Source organism: Apis cerana, linkage group LG10 (genome assembly GCF_029169275.1).
Source record: "Apis cerana isolate GH-2021 linkage group LG10, AcerK_1.0, whole genome shotgun sequence".
Taxonomy (NCBI): domain Eukaryota; kingdom Metazoa; phylum Arthropoda; class Insecta; order Hymenoptera; family Apidae; genus Apis; species Apis cerana.
In genome coordinates, this window is record NC_083861.1 from 2,108,984 (window position 1) to 2,128,224 (window position 19,241).

At 42.9% G+C, this 19,241-nt stretch overlaps 1 protein-coding gene across 12 annotated transcripts in view; it reads left to right on the plus strand.

Moving 5' to 3' along the window:
- The window catches only part of LOC107994194 (protein embryonic gonad-like), a 94,840-nt gene that overhangs the window by 64,762 nt on the left and 10,837 nt on the right, over positions 1-19,241 (plus strand). For 5 of the 12 annotated variants that reach the window (XM_062081071.1, XM_062081070.1, XM_062081068.1 and 2 more), the window contains one exon: positions 8,391-8,468. The exons of 2 other annotated variants lie outside the window; for them this stretch is intronic. In XM_062081071.1, coding sequence (XP_061937055.1) covers positions 8,391-8,468 — 78 coding nt within the window. Of the gene's footprint in view, positions 1-5,546; positions 6,262-8,390; positions 8,469-16,005; positions 16,111-19,241 lie in introns of all 12 variants that reach the window. 5 more of the 12 variants (XM_062081077.1, XM_062081076.1, XM_062081073.1 and 2 more) reach the window with 4 other exon arrangements.

Genomic DNA, 19,241 nt, shown 5'->3' on the forward strand with positions numbered 1-19,241 from the left:
CGTATGTTCGACGCGACTTAGCCAATCGCTTAGAAAGTAAGCGAGAATACGTTCCGACGTTTTTTTTTTTTCCTCTTTTTTTTCTTTTATCTTGCTTCTCGTACGTGAAAGAAATAGTCGATCATCCCGTGCGAACGCGGGAAAAATGGTACAGTTTTCACCGAAAAGAAATTTAACGGTCATCATCGTGTGCCGCGCGTAGTATGCGAGAAATGTAGGAAACGTTTCTTTTACGCGATTAGTTATTCCTATTCGAAGAAGGCGAAGAAATGGTTGTTTATAGAGATTAGAATAGAAATTTAATTTTCATTCCGTATCGCATTAAAGGAACACTTATTTCCATTTATCAGCGATTCCATGCGAACACAGGAAAGTTACAGTCGAAGAAATTCATTCGAAACGTAGTCAAATGTAAATGGACGCTTGTTTAAAATATGGTTGATTATCCCATACGAACGATAAGACAATGTAAGTTTGTAGATACGAGGGAAGTAATCGAATGCCACACATTTCAAAACTTCTTCTCGTGAGAAGAATTCTTTCGATAGAATACGCTTCCACGTTTTCCGCATATTTACGAAAGAAATTCCGAGAAAATTCGAATATCATAATTCATTTCCTCTCAATTTCCCCATAAAGCAACTGTGCGACTCGAAAGGCTTAAAAATCTTCCAGAGATACACTTGATCAAAGCAACATTTTTAAGTAAAGATATAAAAATTTGGCGCGATTTCTCGGAAAATATAAGAAACAAATTTAAGGAACCGTATCCCGAAACTGGCGTTCAAGTTGAACAATTTTCCATCCGCACGGTCGGATTCGAACTTCCGAGACAATTTCGAGACGCGATATCCTTGGGGCCGTTTGCGTCGCGCGTTTACGATACCGTAAATCAACGACGCCGCGCTTAATCGTCGAATAAAAGGAGATTAAATTGCATAGGGACCCGCGTCGCGGATCGTTCCGCCGGCGAGAAAAGCGCGCGCGTAAAATCGGCCGTGCTCAAAATCGAGCGTAAATCAATGGAGGAGCGCGATTAAATCGAAGTTTACGACTGTACGTTCATTCTGTTGCTATTTGCCCATATGTAAAGCAAATTGACAGAGATTTTTCAAAAGGCTCCATTAAACGGAGCCTCCTCATTGTTTAATAATTTAACATTCCGCCGTGCGAAGGCTTTTCACAGGCCTTCTCCATTTACGATTCCACACATGGGAATGGGTGAGAAGTATTATTCAATTTTGTAGCCAATGATAATTGTACGAGTCCATAAGAATAAAATGTTAATGTATCGTTTATTCTCGATACTTCTATTCAACTAATAATAATTCCATTTTCTCGCGAGAAATTCTTCGTCGTTATGTATATATATACACCCATGGATATATATATATATATTAGATACAGGTCATCTGTTCGACGCATCTCCCCTCCCTCCACATCTCCTGCTTTTATTATTTCGTCTTTACTCTTCTCCTTAGCGAGACGTTCGTAACTTATCGTTATTTTCATACCGACGAGACGGTTTTCACTTCGTACACTTTGCGCACACATCACGGACCGAAAGTTTGAAACATTTATCACATTTTTCCTACGGAAAATATAACAATTGGGAGAGAATTATTGTTCGATGAATAATATATACTATTCTCGAGATCCTCAACCCCTCTCACAATTCCTCGGCATAACGAATTCCTCGTGTGCTATTCCAGAAGAGGATTCTCACAGGCGGCAAGGGTTGGTCGATTAACTTCGAGTGGTTGAGGAAAATCGAGAGAGAGAGAGAGAGAGGGAGAGGAAGGTAGAGAGACGGTGTTAAAAATTGGATCGGTCACGGGACGAGGAGATGAACAATACTCTTGGTCGGTTCGTCAGCGAGGTTTCTCCTTCACAGCGGATTCGGCTTCGTGGGGCTAAACTGTCGCGATAAATGATCCTGCAGAAGGTTATTAATTGTCTTTGACTCCCAACCGGGCGCTTTATGGATCGCGAAAACATATTAACCGAAAAGAAGCTCCTGCCGTCCTCCCTTGCCATATGCTCGGATCTCGGTGGTAGTGTGAGTGACAATCCGTGGATTCGAGTGTCTGAATAGCGCATACAACGATCTGGAGCATCATTTTTCAAGGACTCGATCGACGTGCCAGCGAGGCGCAGCCATCATCCATCAAACCGATCGTTAAAAACGCATCCAGAACGATACAAATTGCGCGACCTGTTCCTGCCCGCATTCTCGTCGCACTCCAGTTTCCCTTTCTAACCGATTTTCCTCCATCTTCGTCCCTTTTAAAAAGTCGTAAGAGCAATTTCCAAGCTAATGGCTAAATTAATTTTTACGAATCCCGTTAGTCGAACGGGATTTAATCAAATGTTGTAATATTTTTATTCGAGATTCTACAAAAAAGAAATGATATTGAAAAGACATCGCTCCGTTTGATCTCAAATTACAGATATTAATTAGCTATTTTATCCCCTTAATTTTGCAATTAGAGTACACTCTTGCCACGTTATCGTTAATTATTCTCGACATTGTATATCAAAATTAAATTCACCGCAAGTTTCACCCGTGATCTTCATCTAATACGAATAATCCCTAATTTATCGATATATGGTAATAAAGCCAACCCGTAGGAATTCCCCTGCCGCCCGAGAACACCCATCTTCCTACGATAAAGTAATCCAGAAGCAGTAAACGATCTTGTTCCAAGCATCGCGCCTCGGGTAATAGCAAACGAAATCGTCCGGTTCGTTCCCCCTAATTGGCGATAAACGGGCATAATCGTCGGTATATTTTAACCAGGCCGCATGATCCACGCGCTCGTGGCCGCGTAACTGCGCCTCGCGATAAGATCGCGGAGCACCGGTGCCCGAGCACCCGGCTGAGTTTCGTGCGAGAAATTCCCTTGACGCCGCGCGTTCAGTGCGCACAGTGCACACGGTGATATATCGACTCGTTCTTTCGACCGGACTCATTAACTCATTAACTTAGCGGGAAAAATGGCCGGCCGTATATCAAACGGCGGCCGGTAATCAAGCGGTCATTCTTAACTCGGTCGTAAATTCGCGAATTAATATAACCGCCAATTAATTAAATCGCGGGTTACGCTTTCTCACGGAGCGTGGTAATGGTGGAATTGTAACGACACCGAGTCGTCAACCACTCCTGTCAAAGGAGTATAATTGCACATCACTCGGGGAAACTCGTTTGAGGCAGGGCGCTGCCATCGCCGTGGGGAATCGACGAAAGATTATTCGAACCGTTTAATTGGACGATTATCTCGCGGGCACGCTTTCCGAGTTTTTGTCCCTTTCGTGGCGTGTCGAGGCTCTCCATCGAGGGAGGGAGGGAAAATTAATTTCGAGGAAATGGAACGGCGAACAGCGCGACACGGTTTATGGTCGGTTCTCGGAACTTTTCTTCCCTACCTTTCTTCCTTCGAATTTTTCACGCGTTAAATCACACGTGATTTAACAATGCTCGGAGCCAGAATTTTTGACTGTCGAAATTTCGAACGACACCCAGGTACAAGATTCGTGCGATAATGCGTATATGGGAATAATGGGAATTTATTAGTTACGTGCTGGTTACGAAAGTTCAGAGTCCGTTATCTCGTTACATCCAACTTTTCTTCGCTCGAAACAAGTAAAAGATTCGAATTAATTATACAAGTTATATAACTCCGAGGAACAAACTCTCTCGAATTTTAACCATCGAACAAATTTCAAGACTATTTTAAATTTACAGATCGCACGAACAATAAATTTTATAAATTCGAATCGTTTCCTTTCCAATACAATCGAAACCAAGAATCGTATCCTCTACGTATAATCAACATCAAGAAATCCGACAATCCAGTATCAGATTTCATCCATCTCGTCATTCTCTTCTATCATCCATTCCACAAAGAGAAGATCCCAAACAACTCGGAGCCGAGGAAGGGGTCTCCTTCGAAAGGGGTGTCGGGGTCACAATGGGAAGGTGGAGGAAGTCATCGCGGGGATCGTCGTTGGAAAAGAAGAAAAAAAAAGAAGAAAAACTCTCATAAAGGGATAAACGTCACACGGGACTCGAGTTTAATGGCGCGTAAACGTTCGACGTGCCCCTGGACGCGCGCGTGGTACGACGAAAGGGTGCCTCCCTCCCTGTCTCTCTCCTTCCTCGATCCCTTTCGTGATCGCTCCTCTTGCAGACCGGCTTCGACCAGTAAGCCGATATTTGGAGCAGGTCGATCGACTTCATTAACGGACGAGTGCCAGGCAAATATTGACTCTCCTCGTGGAAACTGGGGTACGAGGTGTACGCGTGAGCCTTTGTGCAACGTCCGCCGGGACCAACGAGGCCGTCGATGGCCAGATTATGCACTCGTCCGCCTCTTTGCTCGCTCCCGCCTCGGTATTTTTGCATATCAATGCGCGGCAATACGACTCCTCCGGTAGCCGCTGGCGCGTTATCTGATAAGCGTCTGCCGATAAGCGGAGGGAATCCTCCCCCCTCGCCATGGGAAGAAATTTCACGGAAGAGGGGGGCGATCGTTTCCGTAAAATCCCTTTACCTGAACTCGTTATCGAGACGAATATCTCGAGCGGAGATATTCGCAAAGATTGAACGAAAGTATCCGAAACATATCTTGGAAACTGCGGAATAAAATCTTCTTCCAAGATCCATCGAGCAATTTCCTCGCAAATTTTTGCGGGATAAACACGAGATTTTAGGACGAGGATATTCCTTCCCTTGCGTGATTAAGCGAGAGAGAGAGGGAGAAATAATCAGAGATGCATAAATTTCTCGAGGAAATTTAACGAGACACTTTAGGGCCTTTAGGTAAACGGCTGTAACGCCAGCCTTGGCCCGGATCACGCGAGCTCGTGGGATAGAATCGATATCGGGCCGTGCACGGTTGTCCAGATCCTTTGTAAAATCAATAGGCTCGGCTACTTAAATGGTACCGTTCGCTGGTTATAGTCACCGGTCGGTTACGGGCCACGGATACGGTTACGAGAAGGCTGAATCGATGCGCTCTGTGATTTACTGTTAATCGCGAGACCACTGTTAATCAACGTCGGGCTGCGTGCACTCCGGCTCGATATTCCTCACGCGGTTGCGCATCGATGGAAAACAACACGTCCCGATATTGGCTCCGCGCCCCGCTTTTTACACCGTTTAACCTTTCCTCCTTTTCTCGTCCCTCTCCCTCGAAACTCAGCGGATAAAAAGAGGAGAGAGAGAGAGAGATATCGAAAGCTCACACGCTCTCACGCGTTCCGTTCCTTCGACGTGTTTCTCCCCGCCTTGGAAATGGAGTTATGGAGGCTTGTATTTCGATTTCGTTGCCTCCAAGCGTTGGGGATCAAGCGTTGCAAATGTCAGAGTTCGAAGACAGTTGTCTTTTTTTTTTTTTTTTGGATTTAAGGAAGACGCTCGTGTTTCGACCACGCTCCTCATCGCTCTTAAATAGACCCCCATTTTCGAGCGTATCTCCTTCTCCTTCTCGAGGAGAGGATTCGAATTCGAAAATTCTTTTTTTCTTTTCTTTTCTTTTTTTTAGGCAATATAATGTGAGGAAGATTGATGATGAAGAGAGATCTTCTGCGGGGCTTCTTCTTAATGAAATCTACGTAATATGGTTTTAGAGGAGGATAAGCCTCGTTAAACCGTGCAACCTTTAGATGACATAATATATTGCAGCTTTTAGCGCGGTGATCGTCAGGTGCATCGTATTTTATATCATCAAGGTATAATATAAATAATCTCTTACATAACCGTTCCGCTCCTCGCCTCTTATTCTTGACGCATCATCCCATGCATCGAGATGTTATGTCTCGTGGTAATAAAACGGTGATAATTCTTTTTCTTTCGAAAGAAGAGGATTAACCGATTTCGATATTGCAAAGAAAGAAAATAAAAAAGAAAAAAAAAAAGAAAATAAAGAAAGTCTTACGATCATAAGGAAATCCTCTATCTCCGTCCAAGCGTTATATCATATTCCAAGGCAACGACTTCCGGTAAAAATGATTCGAAGATTCTCTCGAAAGAGAAGATATGGCGAATAGGTCATTGTCGTGGTGAAAAGAGAAACATGGAAGGAGAGAGAGAGAGAGAGAAAAAGAAGAAAGACACCTATAGCGCTGTCTGTTTCTTCGTGGAAGGGGGAGGAGGAAGGGAAAAGAGGATGGTCTCGGCTCATCAGCAAGCGGAATGAAAGAAAGAGCGGGCGTCAAACAACTGCGTCGAGGAAAAAACTTGGAAACCTTAACGAACCCGTGAGTCGACTCCTCTTTTTCTCCATACCTCTTTCACGGTCTCTCCTCATACCGTTTCTCCGTGTCTCGTTTCGGTTTAATACCGGAGACTACCGTTCGCGGGCGCCAACCTCCCCTTTCCTTTCAGAAGAACAGAATCGTTGGGGAGGGGACGATTAGAAAGAGGCCCGAGCGTCTTGGCTGGACACTAATTACGGCCACTTTGAATTCTCGTCGTTGAGTCGTAGAAAAAAAAAAAGAAAAAAAGACGCGTTTCCACGAGATTACCACCCTTCGAGGGATCGTTTATCGCGATACAATGCGATGCCTTGTCTATTTCTTGTCTTCGAGCGGGTATTTAAACATTCGTCGTGAATCAATCAGAGGTTTGCAAGCGATTGAATAAGGATAGAGCGGAATCGAGCGTGTTAGATGGAGGCAATCGTGTTTTTCGCTACGATTCCTCCCGGTACGGTCATTTTTTTAAGTGGCGAGTAACAAGAGGAATGAAAACGTGAATCGAGAGGCTAGAATTGGAAAACTTGGACAACTCGGTTGAATTTCAAAAAGCCACAAGGCGCAACAATTATGTGATTAAATGTGTCCCCTTTTCCAGCATATCAGAAAACAGTTCGGTTGTGTTGCGTTTCGCAAGGTCTCTCGCGACCGTCGTCGTTCGAATGATTTGAACCGGCCATCTTTGGCCAAGATAAACGCGTTGCGACATTAGAGGAAGCCAAGTGTGCGTTCGAGGCCCCTCGTAGGTGAGCTTCCCTTATCGGATCATCGATGGTCTAATTTTATTCCAGTTTTACCCGAGAAACGCGACCATCGCCCTGACACAGGACAGATGGCGATTGCTTTTACCTGAGATAGCGCTGATTTATGAACGCCATTGCTTCGATCTAGCTCGCTGACACCGAGAAAAAAAAAGAAACGGATTGGATTGGATTCTAAGGAAAAGAAGCTCTTTAATGATTGCTCTGTAAATATCGTGGCGATTAGTCGAGATTAAAGTTAAGACCAGAGATTAAAGTTAAATGCGTGCAATAGAAATGCAAAAGTGTAAAACAAAAGGAAAATTGATCCCTTTCTAAAGTAATTTATATGTGTATCATAAAAAATCTTATATATCTTTTTTATTTGATATATCAATATATGAGTATATTGATTATCAAATAAAATTGGAAATAACTTTAATATTTTTCTTCGGGAATTATAGCGCCACAACTAAGTGTCAAATATGTATAAAAATGGGAAGACATACAGAAAATCGTTTATAATTAAAAAAAAAGCAATTGGAAGGACAAGAAACGAAAAAAAAGAAGTCATTTTTAATAATACTTAAAAGATAGACGTGGTGGAAATTCATCGCACAAAATTGAGTTACTTCTAAAAGGTGTGACAACTATAACTATAATCCACGAGGAAATAGCTTATTGATTAGTGCCACCCTCTATGAAGTATTTATAGAAATAAGAGATTTTCATATTTGCACATAGATGTCACTGATGTATATTGCATAAACGAAATTTTACGTATAGCAATCTTTTTTTTTTATACGAATATCTCGAAAACCGCGTGATTAAACAAACTTTTCCTTTCTCAACAACAAATTTGTGCAATTGTTGTCTTTTTCGATGTTTATTCACACATTTCTTTTTAATTTGACAAATAAATACGGCCTGTTGATCTCTTTAAATTTAAACTACGCTAAGAAAAGTGAAAGATCAGAATGGACGAAAAGACAAAGAGATAGGATGGGAAGAAAAGTTGAAAAAGAAATCGATCGCCGTGTGTGGAGGAGGCATTAGCGCAACGTTGAACCGTGTCAGGGGCGATAATGGTCGTAAAGAAAGCTCGGCTCAGCGAGAGGGGAGAATAATTTTTCAGGCTGTTCTCGGTAATCCAAATAGCATTGGAACATCCGTAAGATATTGTGGGAGGAATAAAAATCGAAGCGAACGTGGAGAACCGGTTCGTCATCCCTCCTCCTCCCCCATCTTCTTCTTCGTTCCATACTCCCTGTTCCTCTTCCTCCTCCTCCTCCTCCTCCTCCTCCTCTTCTCGTCTCTTTATCTCGCCAAGGATGGGACTAACTGACTGACATGACGCACGTCCTCCGAATAATATAATTTCTATAATTGCAGATGAACCAGCAATGCAAGGTCTGCGGCGAGCCGGCGGCCGGTTTTCATTTCGGAGCGTTCACATGCGAGGGTTGCAAGGTAAGGGGTGTATTTAATCACCGTTTGAACGTGTATTGTAAGGTGATTTATCACGTTTGGAGGAATGCATTAGGGTAGTATAGGTATTATTTATCCTTATTGGTTTCTTTGGAAATTTTCATTCTTTTTTCCTTTTTTTGTACTTTTTTTCGTAAATCTTTATTATTATTCCTTTTCAATGGTTCGTTTTAAAAAGAAAGCTTCGAATCACGTACGTTTCACTTTGGTTATGAAAACTTTTACGCGAAATTAGTAAGGCAGAAACGTTAAATTTAAGAGATTTATCGCAGGGTTTAGCTCAAGGAAGGTTGAAACGTCAATTTTCTGTTTCGCTTATCGCGAAGTAAAGAAATTTATTTTGCTATGAATCGACGCCACGTCACGCGACCTCTCACCCACTCGTTCAAATCACCGACGAGAGATCGAAGCAACGTATATATATCTCGTATCGGATCGAAGTTGCGCCTCATCGCGTTCACTCCGATTTAAAAAGGCGGGAAGTTTAATAAGCCGTGACGAATCGCGACAGGGAGGAACAGGCACGTACACGTCGGACTATCGGCGTGGAAGGTGAGAAAGTCCCATTCGAATGGACGCGAAAAAACATTCGCCCGGCTCGAATTTGTAAGTGGACGGGAGAATCGAGCGCGACTAATCGATTATCTCAGATCGTCCCCCTTCTCGGACGGTTTCGTGGGCACAACGCGATTGTCTTAGAAATCGTGACACATGGCGGAGACCATCGTGACTTTTTTTTTTACACGTGTTTTTTTAACATGATTGTCGATCGAATGTTTCACTCTCTTTCTTTCTTTTTTTTTTCTTTTTTTTTTTTTTTAGCAATTAGATTTTTCAGCAAAACGGTTTTTTAATTAATTTAATAACGGAATTAATCGCGATCGGGACATTTGGGACATTGTAATGTAACAATGACTGTTTTTTGCGAAAGGAAAATTTAAAAAAAATCTTCTTGGATGTGCAACAAACGAAAAGAGATTTCGAAAGATTGGGAAAATATCCGCGAATTTCGTCATTGATTGCGAGCCACGTTTCGCTCAATATGCAAATAGTCGCGCGATCAACGGTCGTTTTATTTTCAATAAATAATTTTCCAGCAAGGAAAGGCTTACTCACGAATGTCGTAAGGAAAATTCACGTATTTATTATATATTTATATACAGATTTCAAATAAGAATTCATGAACTTTGAATTAAAATTTAAAAAAAATCCCGATAATGATTAAAAAAAATATCTGTATGTATATTAAAGAAATATCAACTAATCTCAACATCTTGCAAAATAGAAAATAAACAGAGTTAAATGAATATTTAGTGACAATTAAATAAATATTGATCAAAATATTAAACATTCCGTCGTATTTACCGGACAATTATGAACTTCCGATTTTAAATTATTTTACTTACCTATCTCCTTCACAGTAAAAATAATACTTTGAGCACATTTTATGCCGTAATGCAACGAAATCTTTATTTTATTAGCCTCTATATTAACTATTTCTATAACAAAAATGGATAAATTACATCCATTTTTGTAATAGAGTGATATTTTCAATAAATAATTTTCATATCTTTATTGACGGATCTTATCGCATTGATGCGTACGTGCAAATGAAAGATACATATACATATATATATCATTAATCACAAAATTGACAAAAAATGACAAAGATCTAAATCCCCCTTTATCCTCGTCTACACAACCATTCGTTTCACAGCAATTTACTCGCTTAATCTCCGATTTTTCTTCAATTTTTAGAAAAGAAAAAAGAAGAAAAGAAAAGAAAAAGAAAAGAAGAAAAGAAAAAGAAAAGAAAAACCCAATCCCTTCTTATTTCCCGGAACGATCCTTAAAAATCCTCCCCTCGTTGGACAAGTACGCCTGAGAGCGGCCACCGCGTTCAGACGTCAGAATGGCAATAGAACGTGGAGGTGAACACAGCAAAGAGGGGACCGCGCTTTCATCGCGATGTCCTTCGACGTTCCCGCGGCGGCAGCGATCGATAAGGGCCGCAAATAATATTCAATCGGCGGATTCCGCGGGCGCACGTGCGCGTACGAGTCGTGAACGAGCGACAGGACGAGCGTCTCTCTCTCTCTCTCTCTCTCGTTAGACCGCGCGTTCCCTTCGCAAGGGTGTTGACCCTTGCCTCTTCCTCGTCTCTTTCCTTCCCTCCCCACCCCCCTCGCCCCCTCGTCCCACTAATGTGGTGCACCGTGGAATATCGGTACCGCATACTAAGTGACCCATCCGATAGTAATTGGACCTCATTAAGGCAACCACGGGGCCACGGCTGTCTCTGTTTTCTTAGCCGCGTGCGTTCAGGTTTCCCGGAGAGACCGACCGAGCAGATAACGCGTTTTAGGTAAATTAGAATCCCCTCCCTTTCCCTCTTTCCAGACGTGGAATCGTGGGATCTCTCCTAGGATCGAACGTTACCTACGAAAGAAAATACGGCCTACACGGTGATACGGATTTATGTGTGGATACCTATCGGTGGCTTTGAAAGCCTCTCTCTCTCTCTCTCTCTCTCTCTCTCGATTCTCCGTTGCGTGATACGCTTCCCTCCTTTTCTCCTCTTACGGTTTTCTCGCCCTCGTTCTCCATAGTGGATACACCTTGAAGATAAGAACGGCGACGCTTACGTGTTTATTAGTGGTTGATGAGTGGAGAATGGAGTTTTGAGGTTATCGGGTGTGGTTTTTTTGGAGGAGGAGAGGGAAAGAAGGAGGGAGCAGGTTTATGGGCGATGTTGAGCAATTGTAAATAGTTGGTCTTTTTCTCGACTTTAGTTGATGGTATTTGAATTGAACGATTCGTCAGGAATATGCGATTCTTTATTATAAAATAACGTAGCATTCCTCGAACATGAACCTGCGTCATAATGCGTCGTAACAAACAACTATGTATTCATCCTATAATTTAATTCATCCTAAAACTTTATTTCACAACTTTATTCTACTTTTGTTCACGAGAGCGTAAACGTTCGCTAATTTTACAACTTTATTTCAACCTCTCTCTTTCTCTCTCGAGAGCCAACATATTTCCCCCTCGCCTATTAAGTACTTAAGCATCTTGCAATATCGATGTATCGAACCACATTACGACCTCCTTTCTCGACGAGCATCATCACGGCCGAATTTTTTCCCTGCCCAGGTTCCCGTTAGGAGGACAAATCGCCGCTCGCCGCGTTCCCGGGACCTTTTTCCCGCCCCTGATCCAACATCGATCAACGTTCCCCCGGAGCGAGGCTGGGTCGATCGCGAAAATTTCTCATACAAATTGAATGTTTAATTAATGATCGCGGATCGCGGGATCGCACGAAAGACGATACGCCGGCACGAGGAATTAATATTATCATCGTGTACACGGGAGAGGTCTGGAACGCTGCTCTCACGGCGTTTTCGATCTTATCTGCGGATGGGGGATATATATATAACGGCGCCATCGGGGCCCCGATATCGAAAGTCGTCCAGAGGCGAGAATTAAAGGGAGAGAAATATAGGTGACCGATCTTTTTCATCCACACAAACGCGGCCGAGGAATACTGCTCTTTGCGCCCTCTCTTCTGGGTGAGATCGTTGTTCTTTCGGCTGAAAATTTATTATATCGTCGAAAATAATTAATAATTAAATTTTTTCTTCTCATTATTTTCGTCTACTCGATAAATTACTACGAATGTAGTTTCCATTTATTGTTATTATTTTAATTCGTTCGAAATCTTGGATCCCGGAATATATGCAATGATCCACGATAACTTTCGAAGTTACAACGAAAGTAACTCCCTAACCTTTCCACGTGAGAGTCATACGTGATATTGTTCGGTAACGCTGTCGAGTGAGCATCTAAAAAAAAAGAAGAGAAAGAGAGAGAAGAAAAAAAGTCTCGAGAGAGGACATACAAGCAGCTACAACTTCGCGCGTACATAAAGAATTCTACTTTTCCATTTATAGTCCAGTGAAAGGAGAAAAAATGAGGGTCAACTTTGACATTGTCGGCTCGAGCGTCGACAAATCGCGCGCGATCTATCTAAACTTTTTACATGTATTCCGTTTCAACATAGAGAGCCTCGTGCACGCTCCGTGGAGGAGCGCTCGATTCTCACGGAGAGGACTAGAGACGTTGATCGAGGATAGGTGGGGACGAGTTCGGGAAATATTCGAAATAATTTACAGACGCACGAGGAAGAAGCGAAGAAACGGTGGACACTCATTAGCATACTAACGACTGCCTCGAATTCTTGGCGCTACATCAGGGATCAGCCTCTCCCCCTTCTCTCCTTTTCCCCTTTGGACTTGTTCCATTTTTTCGTCACATCGTGTTCCCCCTGATATGTACACGACGTATGATATTTAATCCTCGATCTCCGATAGATCGGATAAATGTGATGCAAATAATTTATTCGATCGTTTCTTTCGACGTTAAGAATAATAAGGGAAAGCTCGCTCGTCCCTGAGGTTAGGTGGATATAAGGAGAGTGAGGCAATGAAAAAAGTGAAGGTGCAAACCTTCAAGAAGCAAACACTCGATAAATGTATAACGTGTTGAAAATGATAGGAAATGTGCAAACTTTTCTACAGACACAAGAGATCGATGCTTCTTTAGGAAAATGCGAGGATCAGACTGAAAAAAGAGAAAAGAAGACACGAATTCTCAATGCCAATCACACACGGTGAACGTTCATAATTCTCCAACCCACTTATCCTCCTCCTCCTCCTCCTCCTCCTCCGTTTCACCTTACGCCGAATTCTGCGACCATTCCACCTGGCGAAGAAAAAACAAGTCACATCGGTCGGTGGAAGGTCGTTCGAGGTTCGGCGTAGAGGCGCGTATGAATATTAAGATTCGTGGCCGGGCTTCCATCCTCCACGGCTGCACCTCGAATCTCCAAACCTCGACACGCTCGTTAACGTGTCCCGGCCGGAAGAGGGAGGAGAATTCGGGGATTCGCGGCGCGTTCTCATGCAAATCGGGCCAGCGGGGGCCATTGTTTTCCGCAGCCCGATTATGCGCGACCGACATCGCGACAAATTTTTCGCTCCGTCCGAAACTCTTATATACACCACGTGGGTGATTCACCACGTTTCGGCCCCTCGTTATTCATCGGCCGACAATGGAGCCGGGGACGGATCGAGGACGCCGATTTCGTGGCGAAATCGCTTTTCACGCCGTGCGCTCGTCGTCCATCCTTTTCGAGGCGGATCCACCTCGGCGCGGCGTGGACGCTTCGGCCTGGAATTCGAGCCACTTCCGCTGGAAATACCTGAGAAAGCACTTAGCGCCGAACTGGAAGTTGTCGAGTTTTCCGGACCGGTGATTACCGGGAAGAACGTTTTATCGCGGAAAAAAACGTCGAGCGATTACGTTCTTGGAATTGGCTCTGTTCGAGGCTAGTTTGAATTTTCTCCGACTTGGTCGGAGAAGCGTTTATTGCAGCGGATTGATTTCTCTGATTTCCCCTTCTGAAAGAAAGAATGGAAGGCAATTTTTCAGAAATGTTTGAACAACGGTTTCAATTGTCAATTGGATAATACATATGTTACTTTTTTGCGTGGTGTATCGATTGAAACTAGCAAGAAAAAAGAAAGGAAAAGAAAATTTCTCCGCGGAGGATTTCGTATTTCCATAATAATAACCGAAAGATTTATCGCCATCGATGCGAAAAGTTCCTCAAGATCAAATTTCCCATTCAGAACCGGCCGTTAGAAACGATCAGCCCCCCCTCCCCCCGTTATATGCAACCTTATGCAACAATACAACGACTCTCCTGTTTCTTTCGCAAAAATACCCTGGTACACGGAATCGGAGCCCAGCACTTGGCGCACACTACGCCTGTGTGCATCGGTTACGTCACGAAGAAGTAGATTACCAGAACGTTTTATGCAACGATCCTCGAAGAGAAGGTTTCTTCTTCGTGTCCAAGTGGCGCAGACAGTGGAAGTCGATAATGGCACGGGACCAGAAAACGTTGCAGGGGAAAACGTAACGATTTCCATTTTCGTTGCAGATTTCTCGATTAGCGTTCCGCGTCACGATCGACAGATTAGTTCGACCGGTTCCTCCATTTCCCTCCCCTCCTTTTCTCCTTCGTTTTTCTTTTTTCTTCCCTGGCTTCATTGGCCTCGCCACCGAGAATATATCGACTCGGCAGTCCCCCTGTGAAACTGCTGTCACGTGCCGTATTTTATCCTCTAGCCACCACCACTGGGCGAGAATCGGGCATCTCCTTTCGTTCCGCGCACGCTCGTCGCAAATCGTCGCAAACGATTCCGAGCTGCCGACCGACCGGTTACGCAAACGCATGGAACGCCGGGCACTGAATCGACTCTTTGCAATTGTATCGTTTGCGAAATCGCGTTCGCCTCGCGAGTAAATGAACTGCCAACGACAATTGCGACCCCTCCCCTTCTTTTTTATTCTTCTTAGATTCCTCGGGATCGAAAAGTCGGCGACGAGAGCCACGAAAGAGAACGCTTTCGATGGACGGTCTAAAAGATATCGAGGTTTCGTTTACTCTTCTATCAGGAGGAGAACGAGTTTTTCACCTTCTTTCGCGGATTCGTAAAAGCTCGCTTGGCTAGGTCGTTTCTATTACGGAGGATCTGTTTATCGGGGGTATTTGCGCCGACGGGGTTTAAACGGGAGGCAATTAAGGGGCGCGTAATAGCTGCAGTTAAGAGGCACGAAACCGAATCACCTTGAGGGAAAGGGGACCGCGAGGGAAAAGCGGCGGAGGCGGAAGAGCGCGTACGGATTCTCCTCCCCGTGTGTTAACACGCGCCACCTTACGCGCCCGGAGTCGTTTTATGAGGGAGCTAATTGTACCAACGGAGATGTAGAGGCGAGATTAGCCTGGTAATCGAGTTTACGGCGTTGTCGAGAGACGCGAGGGAAGCTGGAAATGGTCGGTCGCATTCAATTTCCTCGAGGTTGGAAACTGCGTGTTTTCTTGTTATTCAGGTGTAATACGGTTACTGGAATTGGATATTTATTTACGCGGGGTAATTTATATTGATTAGCACTCGAGTCGTAAAGAGTTTGTCGTTTCTCGAGTCATCGGCCTTTAATTTAATTTTATCGATTACACTGTGAGGGAATACATCAATTTTATGGATTAACATTGTTATTGGCAATGTTTCTTGGAATATTATTTTTGGGAAAAATATTTAGATCATTTTTTTGTTATCCCACTTATTCGTTATTACTTTACGTAGAAACGTGCGAATCCGTACGCTGATTTTCGTCAAATTTTCGGGAAAGGTAGTTCTCGAATTGTATTATTTGATGCGATCTACGATTCCAAGTGAATTCGATCAATTTATAAGTTACATTGTTTTAAAAATTGAAGCCGTGTGTATGTGTGCGTGTGCGTGTGCGTGTGTATGCTCGCAGTTTCGAATATACACGCAGACGATACGAAATTAACGAAAGAGTTATTAATAATGAAAGAGGTATATAGTTATCAAAAAAATGTTTTCCCTAATGTTTCTGATAACGTAGTTTTATTACTCGATTTCAGGAAAGGATACAGCGAGGAGGTTGTACAAACGCAGGAGGACAAACAATTGAAAATATAAAACAATTCCAAAAGATATGACGCCACTTAATCAACCTCTTGACGTAGGTAGGTCGCATTTGGAAAAATTTTATCCGTAAAAATTGGTGATCACATTAAATACGAAATAATGAAATTTACATTAGAGAATTAGTACAATTAAAATGTAGTCGTTGATCCGTAATTAAATTATCTAGATTAGCTACGTATCGTAGATAATTGTTTCGCTTGGTCTCACTCCGAACAATCGATCAAGGGAATTTATAAAAATTTCGACGTGTTTTTACTTTTTATTTACACGTTTCCCGATATTGGCGTGCGAGGATTCGACATTTTCTTTAACCGTTTCCAATTCTAGAGCTGATCAGAAGCTCATCTTCTGAACTGGCGTTGGCGAAAATTTGATTTCGACGGAACAAAGTTCCGATATAAGAATATAAATCGAGATCCTTAAATTCAAACGAAAATTTCTTTCGACAAATCGTAATTTAGACATCCCAAGTTTTTCGAACGATAAGTAACAGTCGCACGACAAATATGACAAGTGAGAATCATAGGAAAAGAATAGAAATTCCTGTTGTATAACATTAGACAGCAGCCACGAACGTGTATTGTTGGAAGCAGCGTTAAAGCTTCGACAATGGTCATGCATGTCGAACGTGAAACACATGGACGGGGAGGAAACCGCGGACCAAAGTTGCGTTGCTAGCATAAAATCGCCATTTACGACCAAACAGGATGAATATCATCGCGGAAACGCCGCTTTTCTTCTACGCGAGCCAAATTGTGGCGACGTTTTCTCTACGTGCTCTTTTACGAGCCAATAAATCGCGATCTATCGATCGTCGCCAACCTGCTCCTTCTTATATGCCTCTTTCGAAAGCGTAATATTTCGCGGCATAATTCAACACCTGCTGTAATTTACGACCGCTTTGCAAATTAGAATTGTTAGCTGAGTCTCTTACTTTTTCGAATTTCGAGCTCGAGATGGCATCGAAATTTTGTAACGGGGCCGAGTTTTTCGGTTTTTGCTGCTCTTTATTTAGAGATAATGAGAGCTGCGAACTTTGAGGATGATGAATGGCGAAGAATAGATCGTGGTGAGAGTTGTGGATGATGATGTACGCTGTACATGACTCCGTTTCTTTTTCTTCTTTCCCCTCTTCTTTCTTTCTCTTTTCATTACATTCGTCGAACAGGGAAGTTTGAATTTGCTGAATGGTAGTAGTACAGGATGAAGTTGAGATAAATTATTTTATAACGAGGAATTGGAAAGTTTATTGAGAATAATGGAATAATAGTGCATCATTAAATTGTTATATGTTATTATTAAAAATTTTATCTTGATTATTAAATTATCTACATATTATTTTCTCGTGCCACAATCGAGTCAAGATAAAAATGAAATCAAATGTAATTTCATTGATATTTGTAAAACAAAGGAAATCAATGCTACACACACACGTATATAATGCTCTATAATTATGCCTAATAAATAGTCCGCAAAAAAGATGGAATTATTTTTGAAAGAACTTTCTTCGCGAATTCTATTATCGAATAGAATAAAGTTTTCGAGTTTAAAAGCTTTGGCAAGATCGAGATGGCCCGATTCACGCCCGAACGATCGCCACGTCGCGCCCTTGAGGATGCTCGTTTAACATTCAGAGCGACGCCCTGCGACGCTCACGTCCCGATCTTTTTCAGAACAATTGCGCAAACGCGGAGCCATCGATTGACGCAACCTGCGAATTCCTTCGAAATTCACCGCTCTTGGAAGTCCCTAGACCGAATCCAATTCGTGGGGAGGGGAAAAAAAAATAAAGGAGCCGCGACGATTCTTTTCGACGTTTCAATGACTGTCGACTGTCGAAAAAAACGCGGCTCTCGATGGAACGGAAACGCGTGATGAGTTGCGCGTGAAATCGTTCTGAACTTCTCGTCCACCGACTGAATACCGACGTCGGGATTGGTTCGTGGTCTCATTTGCATGCGACACGAACGAGGCAGTTAGTGGCCTGGATGGATCCTTGAAATTGTCGATATTTCGGCGATGACAATATTTTGGGAATCAGGAGTCTAATGCGTTTAAAAATATGATAGAAAATAGGAACAGTGTATTGGATTTATTATTAAAGAAGGTGTGCAATTGTAAGAAAATTGTACGATCTTTGAAAAATCCGAGAAAATCAGAGATTTAATTTAAGCGATTCGAAAAAGATGCTTCCATCGACACGCACATTTTAATGATTACACGTACACTTGCGATCCGCAAGTGTACCAGGCGAATCATTAACTATTCAACGACTTCCTCGTGTCAGCGTTTAATCATCATTTATTACGTTTTCAGTTAATCATAATCGGGCACTACTGTTACCACTGTGAAAAATCATCGTGCCCGCCTGCCCTCGACAATCTTTCACTCTGCTTTCACTTTTCGAAAGTCATCGAAGACCCGGTTAACAAACAAAAGATGTTCATTTTCAACGGTTATTCAACCGATAACGTGCCGCGATACGGCAAATCTCGGAGAAAACAATATAACCAACCGGGTTTATTTCCTCCGGATTTACACCGGGCCCCGATTCGAAAGATAGCGCAAAGATAGATCCACGGTTGCTCGCGTGAATCCCCCCTCCTCCTTGATAATCGAACGCTTTCCACCGCGTTCGATATTTCATCCGTGGCTCGCGTGACTGAGAGAACCACCGGTGGTCGCGGCCAACACGACGATTGTCTCGCGGACAGGGAGACAGATTTAGCAAAGAGAACGGGGCCACCGCCAACGTAGAACCAGCCTCAACCCCGAGACGACCGCTTATTTACGAGGTTGAGAGCTGCCAGACGCGTGTCTCTTGCCGAGGACTTCCGGTGAAAGCAGTCGGAACATCGTCGTCGAGGAGGTATCGACACTCCTCGGATTTATTCGGTACGAGATTTTGAACGGAAGGAGAAACTTTCCAATTTAACGATAATCCATAAATTTTTTAGACACACACTTGCTTGTTTCGCCCTACGATTAAATTTCAATATATTTGAATTGCAGATACATCGATATCATTAAAGCGATTTTACTTAAAACTGATAAACTCTCGTTGCTTTTCCTAAAAATTCGATCGGAAAGATCGATCGGATGTACGATATATACGTGCGAGTCGCGTGAAAGGAGCGCGAAGCCGTTCTGAATCCATACTAAGAATACG